At 43.5% G+C, this 18458-nt stretch overlaps 1 protein-coding gene and 1 long non-coding RNA gene across 6 annotated transcripts in view; one reads left to right on the plus strand and one right to left on the minus strand.

Moving 5' to 3' along the window:
* hdac9b (histone deacetylase 9b) overlaps positions 1–9318 on the minus strand; it is a 46550-nt gene extending 37232 nt beyond the window's left edge. Inside the window, exons 1-6 of one of the 5 annotated variants that reach the window (XM_060053581.1) lie at positions 8794–9318; positions 4026–4136; positions 2778–3019; positions 2043–2296; positions 800–931; positions 577–698 (exon numbers count right to left, since the gene is read on the minus strand). In XM_060053581.1, coding sequence (XP_059909564.1) covers positions 577–698; positions 800–931; positions 2043–2296; positions 2778–2948 — 679 coding nt within the window. In that variant the 5' untranslated portion in view covers positions 2949–3019; positions 4026–4136; positions 8794–9318. Of the gene's footprint in view, positions 1–576; positions 699–799; positions 932–2042; positions 2297–2777; positions 3020–4025; positions 4137–8453; positions 8600–8793 lie in introns of those variants that run through there. The other 4 variants (XM_060053580.1, XM_060053578.1, XM_060053577.1 and 1 more) reach the window with 4 other exon arrangements.
* Positions 9319–16049: 6731 nt separating this feature from the next.
* LOC132459183 (uncharacterized) lies at positions 16050–17672 on the plus strand. Its single transcript, XR_009526129.1, has 2 exons — positions 16050–16808; positions 16944–17672. It is a non-coding gene; the product is annotated as an uncharacterized LOC132459183 (long non-coding RNA).
* Positions 17673–18458: the final 786 nt, after the last annotated feature.

Consider the following 18458-nt stretch of genomic DNA (forward strand, 5'->3'; position numbering starts at 1 on the left):
CTCCAGGGTCCCCCTGCTCTAAGCCAACAAATCGTAGCGGTTTGGGGGAAATTTGCATGCTGTCAATATTTTTTGTTAAGCCAATAATTAAGAGGAACACAACACTTTGTATTTCAATCTTGTACTGCATTAACTGCTGAAAGAGGACTTGGGAAATATCTGTCTGATTGTAATATTGGAACACTTGTTTATTTAAAATGCTGCTTATTCATTTTCAGTACTGCACCCCATTATATTTTCTCGGTCAGTGTGGGTGGTAAACAATTGTTCACAACATATTTTTTCCTGAAATGGTACTTTATGTATTATCCTGTGGTGGCCAGTAGGCTAAGAGTGTCTTGAGGCCGTGAAGGCTTGAAGGTGGGGGGCAGCAGTCCTAATGAGCCTAGCTGAGTTAGCAGGTCTTCAACACAGCCTAGGGAAGATTGGCAATGGTTCACACCTCATTCATTGTGGTAATCTGTCTGTATTTGTGTTTGTGTGTTTGTGTTTGTGTGTGTGTGTGTGCACAGCAAGGAGTGTGCGTGCACATGTGTTCACGGTGTGCATTCTTGTATGTGTGTGTGTCTAACGCACCAGTCTTCCTCAAGGGGAAGTCGTCCTTGCTGTCCATGGGGGAGGGGAGGGTGTACTGGCACGTCGGAGATGCCCCGCCCAGCGGGGAGCAACTTTGGTCCAAGGATGTGTGATGGGAAGTCCTGATCACATAGCACACACAAATACAATGATAAGAACTGTTGTGTTAGCAGAATACGTAGCACTGTGGTAATGCTGACGCAGCTTAGAGGAGATGACTTACGTGTACCAGAGCTTCGGATGGTGGATCAGGGAGTGAGTGGCCCCGCTGCAGATGGGATCCTTCGCTGATTTGCTCAGCAGAAACTCCTGCAACTTTTGCTTGACTTCCGTACTGGCAACCGCACCTTTGAGGCCAGAGGTCAGAGACACAGAGATTGACATTACCCTAGGGGTTACGGCTAAGATGTCGATATGTGGGACCCTATTTAATAACAATGTCTTATTTGTTTAGATGATTTTCCTTTTTGTTATTGCTGCTATCCATAATGTTTGTTATTAAGCAACAGTAAGCCATGTCCTACGTTTCCATGATATTTGTATAGTGATGATAGAGCCTTTTGTATGCAGGTTGATCTCCCCCTAGTGGTATAGCAGAGGTGGTCCCTGTGTGTTGCTGCTCTGGGTTCTTTATTCACAGCAATTTTTGGTTTAAGAGAGCTGAGCTTCATTATAGAATTGCCAAATCAACTAATTATATAAATTATTAGGTATAAATACAATCAAGACAACAAAGCACTTATCATCTACCTTCAGGAGCACATTTAGTAGACCCATGACTGGCTAATGATTAATTAATTTGGATTTTATTCATACGTGCTTAAAATCTAAAATCTAAAATAGTCAAGTAAGTGTAATAAAAAGACTTCATTAATAAAAAATAATGTAGGTTTACAATCTAAAATACGTAATTGATTTATGTAAAATGCAGAATTTGACCTTATACAGGATGATTCAATGAACATTGTTTTAACATTTATGAGTACATTCTCTGAATTCCATGACGTCTAATGGAATTCTTCTTCTTTGTGTGTGTGTGTGTTTGTGTGTGTGTGTGTGTGTGTGTGTGTGTGTGTGTGTGTGTGTGTGTGTGTGTGTGTGTGTGTGTGTGTGTGTGTGTGTGTGTGTGTGTGTGTGTGTGTGTGTGTGTGTGTGTGTTCGTGAGTGTGTGTGTGTGTCTAGTAGCAGGGTGGAGGGGTGGAGGGAGAGTATTAGGGAGTAGGGCTGGAGGGAGAGTAGAAGGGTGAAGGGGTGGAAGGAGAGTAGCAGGGTGGAGGGGTGGAAGGAGAGTAGCAGGGTGGAGGGGTGGAGGGAGAGTAGCAGGGTGGAGGGGTGGAGGGAGAGTAGCAGGGTGGAGGGGTCGAGGGAGAGTAGCAGGGTGGAGGGTGGATGGAGAGTAGCATGGTGGAGGGGTGGAGGGGAGTAGGGCTGGCTGGTGCGGACGGAGCCGCGGTGCTGAGCTCTTACTTTCTCTGGAGCGCTCCTTCCCCCGGAGGCTGAGGCTGGAGAGGTGCTGCTCTCGACGGAGTCTCTCCTGCTCGCGCTCCTGCTGGCTCTGCTGCTGCTGGCTCTGCTGCTGCTGGCTCTGCTGCTGCTGCTGCTGCTGCTGCTGCTGCTGCTGCTGCTGCTGCTGCTGCTGCTGCATCTGCTGCTGTTCCAGACGTCGCTCCTTCTCCACCAGCTCCTGCTGCTGCTTCATGGCCTGGAGCTCCTGCTGGAGCTGGACAACAAAAGCAGCATGGATTATAGAATAAGATTACTGAAGGTAATAAGAATGTATGTTAAAATGTATGTATACAAATATTTATAGACTCATATTTATATACACACATATATATATATATATTTATATATATATATATATATACATATAAATGTTTTTAGAATCTTTGGGACGTCTTTGCCAGCTACATCATTTTGTTTGTCATTTTCTTTATTATTGTTTTTATTAACGGCCTTTAAGAAAGTGCACCCACACAATAAACAATAGAAGGCATTATAACAGCACTATTGCCCCGAGGCCTCCCCCCCCTGCCCTCTCCCCCCTTACAGGCTGGGCTGGATCTGCCCTATGAGAGAGACACATTCTGAGTTGTTGTCTTCTTGTTAACAGTTTTTTATTGTGCTTTGCACTGTGTTTTGCGTGCTATAAAGTGTGCTAGTGTCACAAGGCAGCGTGATGCTATGGGACAGGTGCTGACCTTAAGGTGCTCCTGGAGCTGTGCCTGGTGCTGGCGGCTCAGGTTCTCGTGCTGCTTCTGGAACTCACTGATGAGGAGCTGCTTCTGGATCTGCTGTTGCTTCTGGATGAGTAGCAGCTCCTGCTGCAGCTGCCGTTCCCACATACTGGGGTCCGACCCCGGGCCCAGCATCCTCAGCTCCTTGCGCAGGTCTAGCGGGGAGACGGGATCCACTTCGAGGGCCACCTCTGGCTTAATGTCCACTGCATGGGGAAGATACCAAGACATTTGGAGAGGTTTCTCACTATCCCCACAAAACTGGTTGCTAATAGCGTGTAAGGATCAGTGGCGTAACATCATGGTGATATGCCCGGGAGCAAATGTGTGTGTGTGTGTGTGGGGGGGGGGGGGATTGATGTTATTCTTTCAGTGCGTTAGAAGAATTTATAAATGTACACAAAGAACAGATGACATCGGCCCCCTGGGGGACACCATATCAGCCTGTCTGGCTGTCTGTCACCAAACACGGAACTAGTCCTCCTAGTCCATTATCTCCAGGAAACCCTATCGGTCTGCTGTTCAGTTAATAGACTTGCATATAGACTTAACAGAAATTCGACTAACGGAACATTCTACTTCATACAGATAATCCTCCTTCCGATCCAGGCCACATGGAGTGTGTGTGTGTGTGTGTGTGTGTGTGTGTGTGTGTGTGTGTGTGTGTGTGTGTGTGTGTGTGTGTGTGTGTGTGTGTGTGTGTGTGTGTGTTCTTTTATATCTAATCCCTCTCTTGTATCTCAGCTGCACAGAGCAGTCAGTGTGATGTCCCCATTGCCTGGAAATGCCTTCGTCTCAATAGTGGGAGACAGCATTTCCTGTTATTCTAGGTGAGGCCAGATGTTATGAAAGTGGGCATCCCCTTGTCCTGAAGGCTATATATTTAGCCTGTAGATCAGGGGATCAATAGGATGCTTGGACACAAGGAAAATACAAGGCAGCTAAATCTGCTAGCCTCAAAGAGGGGGTCGGAACGGGAGATCCAGTGTAGCCATTTGTATTTGTTCCTCCTTCTCTTCCCTATCCGTGTGGCTGTATTTTTGGCGGACAAAGGGGATTGAGTAAGCGCACAGTATCACGTGACATTCTGTCAGAAAAGCAAATACAGTGAAACAATTGTATTTGCCATTTCTATGAGAAGTTGAGTTGTAGTCATCACGAGGTAACGCTCAAAGAATTGAATGCATTGTACGCTTGATAAATGTAGCTTACATTTTTTAAACAAACTGGAGGGGGGGAAATTAAAACCTCCTTAAAAGGCAAGAGGCTGGAGGGGGAGGAGGAAGAGTGCATTCAGTGGCTGATTCTTCTTCATAACACCACCTGTACACCAAGAAGCCAGCAGGAAAACAGGGACAACGTAAACTAAAAACACACACTAAAAACACACACACTTCATCAATGCAAATAAGGATGATCTGTGATGTCCAAACCAGAAGGCTTCTCTGTATAGCGGATGTGAATCACAACAGGCAATGCTTCCAATACTTGCCCGTAATGTAAAGTACACTGGCGCCCATTTGTTTTGTGACAGCCTGTTTTCTTTTCAGCCACCAGCATGCTGTGTGGGTGCTGATGGCCATTATAAATAGCAACATAGAAGCAAATGGTGCAATCTTGGTCTACGACAAGCAGCTCCCTCCACCACCAGCCTAACTCGGTGCTGCCATGGTAACAACGGCAACGTAATTATGTCTCGCCATCCTGCGGATATTGAGCCTCTCCGTGTGGTGTCTCCTGCTAACTTTTGCCTTGGCCACACAATGACATTCTGTTGGCCTTTTGATCCGTTACATAAGACTAGAGAGAGCCCAGCATAGAGACACAGAGGGAGAGAGAGAGAAAGAGAGAGAGAGAGAGAGAGAGAGAGAGAGAGAGAGAGAGAGAGCGAGAGAGAGAGAGAGAGAGAGAGAGAGAGAGAGAGAGAGAGAGACAGACAGACAGACAGACAGACAGACAGACAGACAGACAGACAGACAGACAGACAGACAGACAGACAGACAGACAGATATCCCTTTGTCTTCTCAAAACATAATGACAAAAACACACTAAATCAACACTACCAATCAAACGAAGAGAAGAGAGAGAGAGAGAGAGAGAGAGAGAGAGAGAGAGAGAGAGAGAGAGAGAGAGAGAGAGAGAGAGAGAGAGAGAGAGAGCATGGACCTTTCTACTGCTGAGAGGCATTATTAATCTTTGGCCTGTTAGCTCTTGACAAAAGGATAGTTTTTTTTTTAAAGCGTTGCAGTGGCCAGCCTGTAAACCTGTGAACCATTGAGAAGCTCAGTGAGTCAGACAGCCCTGGCCCCTTCTGTCTCTGTGTCTCTCTCTATATCTCTCCCCACTCTCTATCACCTAATGGACCTAAATATAGACAGTCCACACCTGCTGGCAGGGAGACTTCAAGCGACTGAGATACCTAATTAATCTCATCTTTCATTCTGTAGCCTGGCTGAGGCCATTAAGGACTACTCTTGATCACGGCAACCGTGTCCAGCCGGCCATCAGATTATCACCCACAGTGAGGAACAGGAGGACAGAGACACAGAGGAGGAGAGGGGCTGGTAGGGGTCTATGAGATAGCCCTCTACAGAACCAGAGCAGCTTGATGTACCCTTTGTATTGGGTTGCGGTCAAGTGTGTCGGGTAGGATGGTTGGTGGTTCAAAGAGATGATTAGGCACACGGTGTGTTATATACAAACAGAAAAGCTAAAATAAAGTGTCAATTCAACTCTATATATTTATTTCAGAAACAGAAGGTTGTTTCATTTATTTGATTAAATTGGAAAATGTACACACAATGTGCACAATAAAACGAGCTGAATCTATAATTGATCTGTTTTATGTATTATGAAACTGTTCCTAGGGCAGAGGAGAATACGGAACCAGTAACCAGGGTCTTATTATAAATGGTTTTCTGAGAAGGGTCTTAACATAGTCTACGTGCAAAAGAGCTGTGTGCTCAATTTAACACGACAGAAATAAAATCGCATGTGTTGCATTTACATATGGCAAAATACATATTTCTTTCAGTTTAAACGTGGCAAGAGAAGTAGGCCATTGCAGTAGGTCTATCATCCACTTTAACAACTCTTGCAGTAAAAGCAATATGCGTCCTGATTGGCTAGAATAGTGCTTAGAAACACCAGCAGGCACTGGTAAACATGAGATTTATGAATGACAGGTACCCCATTGGGGTGAAGCACAAGGCAGCGTGAAGCAGCCGCCCCATGCCCAAATTCCTCCCCACATAGGGCCTGCTGGGGGGTGAGCCTTGTTGACGGCGGCGGCCTCCTTCCTTTCTTTTCTTTTTGCCACATTAGCAGACTTCCCAAACAAGAGGAACAGGGCATAGAGACCACACATCCCCAGTGCCTGTAGATAGTGACTGCATATGCAAAATGAGGGCCGTATGCATGCAAGTGTCTACAAAACCTGTTTTAAAAAGAGTCGCGTGGGAACGTTTTCACAATTTCAGTTGCAGACCACAGACTGTATCTAAACTGGATATTTTTCAGTAGCTACATTGAGGTCATAATTGTACAAAAGTAGAATACTTTGAGCTATTTTCAATTTCAAGTTAATACTTTAAGCATTAAGAAATTTGCTGGCGGAACTAATTTCTACAAATTCCTCCCAGAAACAATGTAAAAAGTATTTTGATAGTGATAATTGTAGTCATTGCAGTTGAGCATTTTCCGCCACATAAATAGAGTCAGGGATGCAGAAGATGTTTCGTGGGCAAAAATAAACAAATTCTTGGGCCTGCTATGTGGTGCTGGATCTTTCATTAAGTGCATAGTTATTCTGGGAGGCTGCTATGTCTAAAGCAGGAAACAGGCCTTTATTTATAAGTCTGGGGCTCGTCCATGCAGCTGAGCCTGTGGCTTGCTGGCTATCTGCTAACAAACACAGAGCTCTCTCTGCCCGAGGGAGTTAGGGGGAACAACGATGGCTGCTTTCCAGTCTTAAGGTGCCACTAATCACAGCACTGATCAACAGCTACACAGAAGACAACATAAGGCATGAAAAAACCAAAGAGTTTAACAGCCAAAGATTAATGCAAGTGATTTCATACGAAGGGAAGCAGCACACTTAACCGATACGTTAATGCCTCCATTGGTATGTTAACATGTTTCATTATATAATGTTATATGTCACAGCACAAATTACAATATATTCGTATCTGGCACATAAAATTATCCTGACTGAATAAGGCAGTACAGTGATACTATGCTGCTGGCATTGGGCTGATGACCGAATATGATTCAAATTAGGCTAATAATGAAGATGATAGAGATGAACGCCACCAAGGGGGCTTGAAATGTGCAATAATGTGCAATAAGGTTTCTATGAAGAAACTGTTTTTCTCCCAAGTATTGTTTTTTTTTTAGGTGAAGATCCACTCTGAGAGGCCGGTTGTCATTGCGCAGGAATTGTTGAAAAAATGTCATGGGATTTACTGTCAACATAAGCAGTCAGGCATCACACATTTCAAAACATATATATATGTTGTGAATGTACCCACTAACTGAACCATAAAGAATAATAAACAACCCAAGTGACATCTAAATACAGGACTTTTTACTACCCTATCGGTGTTCTCACATGGGCAACTATGAAGCATGTTTGATAGGAAATCATTTTTTCTAAACGTCTGCTCCCAGCACTATTCTAGAGGCTGCTGAGATGGAACTATAACTCACAGAGGCCTAATCTTAGCAGCCTAATGCCATAAGCTTAAAATAACTCCCCCAAGAATAGCTGACCCACAGAATAAGCAAGAAGCCTGAATTCAGGCACTCTGAATGTCTGTTGTTTAGCTCACAGGACCACGAAGGCAGTGCATATGTTATGCACTGCCACACACACACACAGCCTGGTTTGTTTCCTCAAGCCAGTAAAAGGCAGCGGTTGATCTGGAGGTTCGACATACCGAAAAAACATTGTTCTTGTTGGTTGTTTTTGTAGCCCAAACACAACCAACACTCACCCATCCCCAGTAGTTTATTTCAAAATAATCATCACCCAATACATGTTAAGACCAACAAATACATATTGTCTCTTATCAGCTGCTAGTTGTACTCTAATGCTAGGCTATTTTAAACAGCTCATATGACTAAATCCCCCACTCCCCTCCCAGACTCTCCAGCAGGGATCAAAAACATTAGTGCCTTCCTAAAATCCTACATAGGCCCTTACATTTTCTTGGCTTGTTTTCTCCCCTAAATGAATGACTGGTGTTTGAATAAACAGGTTGAGTACAAAGACTATGAGTCTTTGTTCATTATTCCATCTGAGTGCTGTGCACTTCAGCACAAGGGTACAAATAGAGCAGGCATTGTCCGGTAAATACCCCGCCAACAAACCTTTTTGAGTTGTCCAATTATTATTTTTGTCACAATGTTTCCTCTTCCATTCAAAATTACAGGCTGACATAGAAGGGTTTGAATACACACAGACACACACACACCCCACACACACACACACACACACACACACACACACACACACACACACACACACACACACACACACACACACACACACACACACACACACACACACAAACATTTTACTAAAGCCACATCAAAAGTCAAAGCATATAATAGCACAGTCAACTTGAACAGAAGAAATACCTGGATGGAGAGGCAGAGCAGAGCCTTCTAAAACCACCTTGGTGAGAAGTGAGCTTTAGACTCACCCACGGAGTCACACAGCGAGAGAGAGAGAGAGAGAGAGAGAGAGAGAGAGAGAGAGAGGGAGCGAACGCTAGCGAGAGCCAAACAGAGGATTTAAAATAGTTTAGAGGTGGGCGAGTGGAAGCTGATCCAAAGATAGTGAAATGAGAGAAAGGCTGGATTGTTAGGGAAGTGGGGGCTGGGGTTTGGTCTGGGGTTGGCTGGAGGGGGGAGAAGCAAGATGAAAATAGTAATGATGGTGCTAAGAAAAGATGTGTCAGGGGGTCACAGGGCTCACCTGTGCTGTTCACGTTGTGCATCTTGGTGTGGCCAAAGAGCCGCTGGTGTCCGAGGTGTCGCTCTGTGGTGGAGAAACTCGACTCGCCCTCGTAAATCGTCTGCAGCATACTCCAGTCAGCGCTCAGGTCTCATCGCCAGCCCTGGCTTCCTGTCACGATGGAGCCACCCCTCATCCACCCGAGGGAGAGAGAGGAGGAGGGAGAGAGAGTGAGAGAGGAGGAGGGAGAGAGAGCGAGTTCGGGGGAGAGTGGGAGAGACCAAGTCGACAAACAGCCAACAATCTTGCTTTCGCTGTTCCAAGCTCAGAGAGAGAGAGTTGATAGAGTAGAGAGAGAGAGAGAGAGAGAGAGAGAGAGAGAGTAAAGAGAGAGAGAGGGGGGAGAGTGGGAGAGACCAAGTCGACAAACAGCCAACAATCTTGCTTTCGCTGTTCCTAGCTCAGAGAGAGAGAGTTGATAGAGTAGAGAGAGGGAGAGTAGAAAGAGAGAGAGAGAGAGAGAGAGAGAGAGAGAGAGAGAGAGAGAGAGAGAGAGAGAGAGAGAGAGAGGAGTGCTCTCACTGTCAAGCAATAACAGAAAACCACACTGTCCTATCCTTCTCTGTGTGTTTCTTTGCTTCCGCACTTCTACTTGGTGCCTCAGTGTGCAACTGACACGATCAGACGACTTCATTAGAAGAAGGATGAGGAGGAGGATGAGGAGGAGGAGGAGGAAGAGGAGGAGGAGGAGGAGGAGGAGGAGTGGGTGCTGTGCGTTGAAAACCCACGCTGCATTCCACCGAGCTGACTGACCCCCTCCACTCACATACACACACAAGCACTGTCGGTTGCTTGCTTCCCCCAGTCCGCCTCTTTTGTGTTTCTATGGCGACTCTTTGCGTTGCCTCCATGCTCTTGTCGCTTATTTCTTGCTCAGCGAGGTATTTAAGCAGAGATTAATGGGGACATTTATCGCAGAGAGAGATGCTGGGGAGGCATGTATACTGTGAAGCTTTGAAGCTGCAGCAGTAGGGGAAGGGGAGGGAGAGAAAGAGCGAGAGCGAGGGCAGAGTGAGAGCAGAACGAGAGCGAGTGCGCTCGATTTGCATGTAAACCAACAACTGCATGGCCCACAGGTGACAAAAATAGAACAATGGCGGTCCAGGCTAAAAATAGGTCAGCGAGGCTAGGGGATTGGAGCAGCATTGATGCGTTTAAAAATAACCCACCAAACACAGCTGTCTCCTTCTTCTCCTGCCAGCAGGCATGCCTCCCCCATTTCTCTCTCTCTCTCTCTCTCTCTCTCTCTCTCTCTCTCTCTCTCTCTCTCTCTCTCTCTCTCTCTCTCTCTCTCTCTCTCTCTGCAGATCTCTCTCTCCTGCTCTTCTGTCTGTTCTCCATCTCACCCCTGATATGTTCATCTAGAGAGAGAATTTTTTTATAGTTTTCAATCCTTTTTTCAAGCATTCCTCAATTTCTCATTTGTTTTTTTCAACTTCATCAATCGATCCTTTCCTCCTTAAGCCGTGATGGGCTGTCTGTGGAGGCTAGCGGCTATAACAGCGTTTCCGCTAGAAGAAATTGGTGCCGGTCATGTGACCGGGAAGGTTTCATTTTACCGGTCAAATTGGAAAAAAAACGGTCGGATATTGTCCGTGTTTATTTCACTTAAAAAAATTGATAGGCAGGCTATATAAAGAAGAAGAATAAGTGTGTGATCATATTTTGATTCGCCATGGTTGTTAAATACCGGTGCTCCGCAAAGCTTGCCGCCGGCTTTCGCTAGCTTGCCGCCGTTTAGTTCATAAACCTACGGTAGTCTATAGCGATCAATTTGAGCGAGTGCACGAAACAACAACTTATTTATTTTATCACACAGGCTACGCTACAATCAAAACCCTCATTGTTTTACATGAATTGGCTCAACAAATGACCACTGTAGCATATTTAAACACAATTCAAATGAACACGTTCAAAAGTATTTCTGCTCAATTTAAAAGGTTGAATCTCCTCGTGACTGAATGTTTGTATACAGCGCGCATGCTGTATGCGCGCAGGATTGATGCGCTCCATTTCTTTCTGTGGAGAACCACCGCCTTGAACATTACGCATAAAACGAAACCGGATCGTTTTCGCCCGTTTCGGCTCCGTGTGGATGGGGCCTTATTTCCAATCGGTCATTCTGACCGAAGACATTTAGAATTTTCGGTCCTCCTCATTTTTTTCCGGTCAAAGACCGGTAATTACCGGACAACGGGAACTCTGGGCTATAACATCGGATATTCAAGAATCCTCAAAATCTGTTCGACACATTATCTTCACACATGACCGCCTATCAAATATTTTTTCAAACGAACTAGACAGGAGAACCAGTGATGTTGTCTTCATGGATCGCTGCACAATCAAGATATTGAGGGCTTAAATGTGGGCAAGTGAGGCACCCAAGTCATCTGACAATGACAACCAAAGTCATTTTCACAAAACACATGGCAGAAATAATAGTAAGGGTTCGTCCTTTTGTTTCTAAAATATTTTTTCTGTAAACGTATGGCAGTTACAATTGCAATGATATATTATCGAATTGAAAATATCAATCATGCAAATATCTATCAGGATAAGGGGCTATATGTCTTTTGACAACATTTAAAATGTAACCTGATTCCCATTCCGAGAAAACACAAATTCTTAAGGATTGCATTAAGCAATGCATGTGTCTAGGCTTTTATTACATAATTGTTCAACCCATCATTGAGGTCCCGAGTCGCTCAATGGATTGGTTAAATTAGTCCTGAATAAAGTGGAATTTGCATGCCATTGTCTGTTTTGTTCATAATCAGATCGGGCCCCCTATCATTTTTGGTGGTTACAATTCATGTTTAATTGATTTAACCTTAAATTACTTTCATTTAAATATATCACAATATCCCTATACTTTCGTAATACACAGGTTTTCAAAATAAGCATGAGCGCTTTAAAATCATATTTTGAAAGCATATGTTTAAAATGATAACATCTTATAAAAAATATATGTGTTTTTTGGGTTGCATTTATCTTGTAGTATTCTCGATTGTTTTAATGGCTCTTATTGTTTATTTGCTTCTACCTTTGAACTTCCAAAATACACTTATCTTTTTAAGCAGTTTGTAGAATAAACAAAGTTACTTTTTAAAGTACTTTGGTGAAAAGACCATCATTACTATTTCGGTTTCTGTTATATCATTTGAGAATCCAACATGAAGTATAACATTTTCTGCATCCATTACATATGACATTGAGGGGCAGAATTTGATTTGATTTATAATAATATCCTAATTTGCCAAGATTCATTGCAAACAAAACCGTCCACTGATGCAGGACTGAGCTGGTCAAGCAGGCTGTCCCTTTAAATTTTTCATCTTCCTTCATAACTTGAACTGTTCCTCAGCCGGGGGCACGGAGCCAGCACAGGCTATATTTAGTGCTGGAGCTCTGATGCCTTGCGTCTAGAGAGACATAGAGAAGGAGTTTTACTGTGTTGTTTGAGCTGGAAAAACATTTAACCCCTTAATCCTTTATCACAGCACAATAAATCAGAGAAGGAAAGGCACAGCTTGCAGGTTAAGTTCCGGCTATAAACAAACTCAAGATATTTCACATAGCTTGTTGTTTGTTTTTTTATATTTGTTTTTATTTGCTAGTTCAGTTGTTTATTTATTATTTTATTAAATATACTTATATACACCTAAATTCGTTATTTATTTATAATTGTTTTGGTTTGTCAGTATTTGAATGTCTAACGTGGCTGCCATGTTTTTGGCGGCCATGTTGGATGATGTCGTTAACAGTTAACAGGGATCCCAGGGCTCCAAGTCCAAGGTAATGGCCTGGGACCATCTGTCACAGGATCTGTCCTGGGCCCTGGCCTACACACAGAGGAGTGCATGATGGGGGACACAGCACAGGCTGGAACAGCAATGGCATTAATTACAATGACATAATTTCCTTACAGATGCAATGCTATAAACGATTGCTAAAGAGAATGCCCAAAAAACAGCTTTTGAGAGACATTATTATGTTTGTTACTCTAGGTAAATTTCCTCATTTCAAAGTTTCATTTCAAATTTTTTTTTATTTTATATGATTAATTTGTATGCATATATGCTGATTGTATATAACACTTGGGAAACAAAAAAATAAATAAACTGATTAAAAAAGTAGGTCAACATGTTGCACACATACACACCACTCTTAGCTTGTATAGAATTACTGTCTCATAATCTTGAATAACATTCTTTCCTAAGCCCCACTACTCCCCAAAGCTAAAATAAAAAATGCTGAATTTCTCTGGGGTCTGGTTAGCAGTGATTAACCTATAGTTCTTTTCGAATATATATATATATATATATATATATATATATATATATATATATATATATATATATATATATATATATATACTGTATATATATATATATATATATATATATATATATAAGTTCCTGAGCCTGATGAGGGATTGTGGGATTGGAAATAGCACTGTCCAATAGGCAAAGCGCAGTCCTGCAATGTGGTGGGCCCGTTTTAGCTCCTACTGCGTCACTTGCGGCCTCAGTCTACTTTAGTCCTATTAAAGCATTTAAGTGTGAACGTCAGCGGCCGGCTGGAGAATCACTCCACCGCCAAGGGGTTACAGCCCAACTGACTATCACCTCCCTCACATCAGCCTGTGGATGTGTGTGTTTAGCATGTGTGTAGTGTAGTGTGTGTTTTGACATCAGAGTGTAGGAGGAATGGGGGTAGGGGAATTAAGACATAGACGAACGTGTATTTATACGTGTGTGTGTGTGTGTGTGTGTGTGTGTGTGTGTGTGTGTGTGTGTGTGTGTGTGTGTGTGTGTGTGTGTGTTCAGCTCATCTGAAACCATTAGAATATGTTTTGTTCCCACTAATAGCAGATGATCCACATGTTGAGACCAGAGAAGTGTGCCTCTCCTCCTCTGCTCTCTGACCCCCCACCCCCACCCCTCTTGGAGGATAGTCAGCTCATGTCTTCTAAGTTGATTATGGATGAGTGCATCTCCCAGCCTGTCTCATCCACCTCCATCAATCTTTCACCGTCCAGATCAATATGCAGTTATAGTGGCGTCTATTAAAGGGATTCAATGGGAGCTTATGTAGCTCTTCATGTGTCTGCCTTGGTGCCATGGTGCGGAGGCTCAGGTGGGAGCAAGAGTGTCATCATGGAGGGCGCCCAGGATACGCGGGATGTGAGGGATGCGGCCGGATGTTTTCATTGTCGGCAAACAGCCTCTGTTACTCCACAGGGATGAGCAGCACCCACTGCACCCCCTTGAGAGGGGCTGCATGGTTACATGGAGCTCTAACACTCCGTTGCCGCTGAGGAGTCTTCTGATTCAGGATGGGGACTCGCCCTTCAACAAATATCTAGGGGCCGAGGGTTATATGAGCCATGAGTCACTGCAGGACTACAACGGACCAAGCGGGGAGGGGAAGAGCACCCTCCTACTACCTTGAGGACCGGTCTGTGTCATTTCAAGAAATCCACCCTTCTCATAGTTTGTGGACTGTCTCCCAGTCCACATTCATGGTTTCCCCACAAATGATTTTGGTGCTCACTTTTATTAGGTTAGTCTGTTTAGCGTCCTGCAGGGTTTCCTGTTGGACTTTACAGAGTGCACTTAACAGTTTTGATCCAGATCGACTCGGTTGGCAAGTAATATTGATACAATTAGATGTGTGCACCACCCAGCCCACCAACCCTCTCCTCATCCTTCAAGAAAACCTCTTATTAACATCTTATCATAGGGGCACCCGCTCTGCAAAGGACTTTGTTAGCCTTATTCTCTCCACACACAACAAGGGCAGCAATTGCTGCTTATCTGATTCAAATCAAATAGATAAAACCAAGAATAGCCTTTAAAACAAAAAAGACAAAATTCTGCGTATTATATTAAATATTGAATCAAATATAAATATTTTAGGCAATCATGCAGGATAAAATATATTTATTGGAATGGTTTCATACTCTTCTTCCCATTAGCACATGGCTGCCATTATCGGAAGTGTGGACAACCTGCTAGATCATTGGACCATTCGTTAATTTTTTAATAATATTTAAAGCAGAGAGGAAGCAGCCTCAAAGGTCGAGCTGAAATAGTGCCACAGGATACAAGATTGTTTAGTATGGGAAGGGCAGCCTGGCGCTTATTGTCCCTCACTTCCACCTACGCCACTGCCTCTAGTCTACTGTCCTCCTGCTGTTCTCCCCGTGTCAGGTCTTGCAGACAACAATAGCCTCTTCCTCTGATATCAAATTTACATTTTCCTACAAATATCCTACCAGCTACACCCACCAACCCCCCCCCCCCCTTGCATGGGTGACCTTTGTTTTATGAATGTGGACTGCTATGAATGTGCAAAACATGGCAGATATTTGTATGTGCAAAGGCAACTGTCAAATATGAACATACAGTTTTTCCATATCATTTAAACACGTTTCCTGAAACGTTTTTTGTGTAAAAATGCAGAAGTCTTGTGCCTACCCTGCAGACGGACCCAGTGTTTTTCGGTGCCTGAAAACACACATTTTTGAAACCAGGACCCAGGTTGGAAAAGAGAAAAACGGCCCCCTGCGTTTCGCGCTATGATCGTGTGGACGCCAGATACGCAAACGATGACGTCATTGCCCCCCCACCAGCTGGGCAACGTTAGACATCTGTCTAATTTGTTTTGTTCGATTTGATTTGTATTACTTTTGTATCTTTAAACACATTTCCTTGGTAAATTTTACTTTTAATTTATTACTAACTGAACACTAAATAGTATTTTATGCTCGATCTATAAGGTTTAACAACTGCTTTCTCCTGTTTGTATACAGCGCGCAGGCTTGATGCGGATGCTCCACCTCGTCTTCTTCTTTTTTTTGTGGAGAATCAGCGCCACATGTAGGCCTTGAATATGTACTACAGCGTTTCTACAGCTAATTGAGTTTTTGCAATGACCAATGGGAAAACACATCTATTCAAAATACAAAACACATTGGTCAATTGAAAATACTGAAACACACACCTGAAAACACAAACTTACAAAACTGAAAACCTATCAGCCAGCTGCAAAAAGGCCAAAGGGCAATTGTGCACGTCCCCGGGCAGCACGGGGGTAATATATCATTGTGTGCTGGCATCGAGGGTAACTGCACCATCATGCAAAAATAGGTCCTTACAATACCCAACATATCATCACATTTCTACATGAACTTCATGTTGCAGCTGAACAGGACAGATCAGTGGGGTGTTCCACAAAGCCGGTTTTATCACATAACCGGGTAAGTTAACCCAGGGTTTGCTTTAACCCTAGGTTTTCCGTTCCAAAAGGATCACGGTATGTTAGTTGCTATAGCAACATATGCTCTGAATCAAACCTGGTCGGACCAGGTTTTGCGCAGGTTAAGTTTGAAACATAACCCGGTTTTGGGTATTTCAACCGGCGTTCACCGCAGATTTCATGTGTTCACAATGGCATGCCCTTTTGATGAGAGAACTGCTGATATCAGAGCGCAAATTATACGTGCAATCCACCGGGAGCGATTGATAAGACCACGGCTCGACATCTTGGCATATTGGATGACTTTTTGCTGGAGTGGAGAGATATAGATTCTCGCGCAAATCTTTAATATATTTAAATAGCCTTGCATAGCCAACACTACCAATCGAGGACCTGGCCTCAGTTCACTCCAGACTATTTGCGTAGCCCTCCGTTTTTTTCAAATGGTAGTTTTATCTAGGCTATAGGCCTAATGCTGGAGATGCTGAGCACATCACAGTCGTTTCAGATGACCCATCCAAGATTTGTATCGGCCTCCTATCATACAAAGAGCAATATTGTCTGAGTACTATGCCGAGAGGCATTTACAACATAAAGTATAAAATAGTCCTAACGGACTTGCATCCACTGGAGAATGTTCGATCGTAGCCGGCGGCTTCATTACAAGCACTGATCCATCTTGATCTGTGAAGTTGATGAATTGTCACTTTTAGGTTTTCTACCCAGTTACCTAAAAAATAAACATTTGGAATAGTATGCGCTGTGGCAAGCACACGGTTTGCATGTGTTACTTCGAAGGCAAAAAAAATCGAAAATACAAGAAAACACAAAAACCTACATTCAACCAGTGTGGGGTATGGCCCATGACTCTCTGAGGTGGTAGGTACCTCCAGGTAGGCTACCCCCTCCATGCCAGGGCGCCCTGAATTTATGTTTATCAACAGCTCCTCCACCGGGGTCAAGACAATTTGAGGGCCAGATCCAGTCTGCCGACTGTCTGCCTTTTCACGATTGGCTTAAAAAAATGGCTTATTTAAATTTATACCAATACGATGGTGGGAAAAGCTTACCAGTTTGTATGTTTTTTATAGGCCTACTTCATTTTTATACTTGATCCTCTGACCGCTTGGAAGCAATCGGAGTACATATTGTTTTAGAAGAAAGGGGTTATGTGGTAGGATCTTTAAGAATGCTTAACTGGGATATTTATATATTCATGGCTCAAATATTAAGGATCATGCTTTTGACGTGTAACTAACGCATTTACGCGGTCAGCGATCCGCTGCCAGGCTTTGGTTCTCCGGGTTCCAGAGGTTTTAGCGTTCCCTTTTCTTGTGATAATGTCCTTCTCCTCGTCATAGCTCTCCAGGAGAACCTGGAGTTCCATTTCATTGAAATAAGCGGCCCGTTTCGCCATATCGATCAGGGTTTCCATGATCCATACATCACGTCTTTTTAAGTTTGGCGTGGACGCGCACAACCCTGTGTTAACCAACCCCGAGTTGATTGAACTAATGCATAACCGCTGCTGTGGAACCGAAAACTCTGGGTTGGTCGGCACAGGGTCAATCAACCTAGAGTTCAGCGTTAACTCAGTGTTTGTTAAACCTCTGTTCGTGGAACACCCCTCAGAGCAGAGCAGGTTTGTTGTTGTCTGGGATAATGTTTCCATCGGGATATTTTGGTCAGGAACTGGTACACCAATGATAACCAATTTGAAGTTGTATACTCGCCATTTATAAACCCTATATAAGGTTTTTTTTCGGCTTGAAGATGGCGTGTACATTACCGCCAACCACATGCCTGCATGCCTCTTCTGCTGGCAATGGAACAGGCCTGTGGGACATTGAGGTAAGGTCATCCATGGATGGATTCAGCACACAAGGCGAGGATCAATAAGCTCACCCATGCACAATTGCTGTGTTTTTCTGTGTTTACATTATTTTTTAATTGCTTGAACAAATTTTGGCAAAACTTGGCTCATTGTGTCAAAACTCACGCACGAATAAGACACAACACTGAGAAATATACCATTCACATCTATGTCAAATTCTATCGAAACCTAACAATCCTTTGTCAAAATGTCACTGATGTCAAAACGATACACACTTGTATCATATGAATACACTTTCAGATCAGCAGCAACACACTAGTCTACGTTATATAAAACACTGCAGTCTTCCATATTCACTGTTTTTATTCAGTTCCACAGAGGGCACGTTTTCACAACAACCAAAAAATCGAATACTGAATACTGTACATTGCAATCCAGTACTTTACAGTTCAATAAATTCAGTTTAAGCTCAAATATAACAAACATTTACCAAATATACACAACTGTATTGTGCATAAACACAGAAAAA

The sequence above is a fragment of the Gadus macrocephalus genome, chromosome 6 (assembly GCF_031168955.1).
Source record: "Gadus macrocephalus chromosome 6, ASM3116895v1".
NCBI lineage: Eukaryota > Metazoa > Chordata > Actinopteri > Gadiformes > Gadidae > Gadus > Gadus macrocephalus.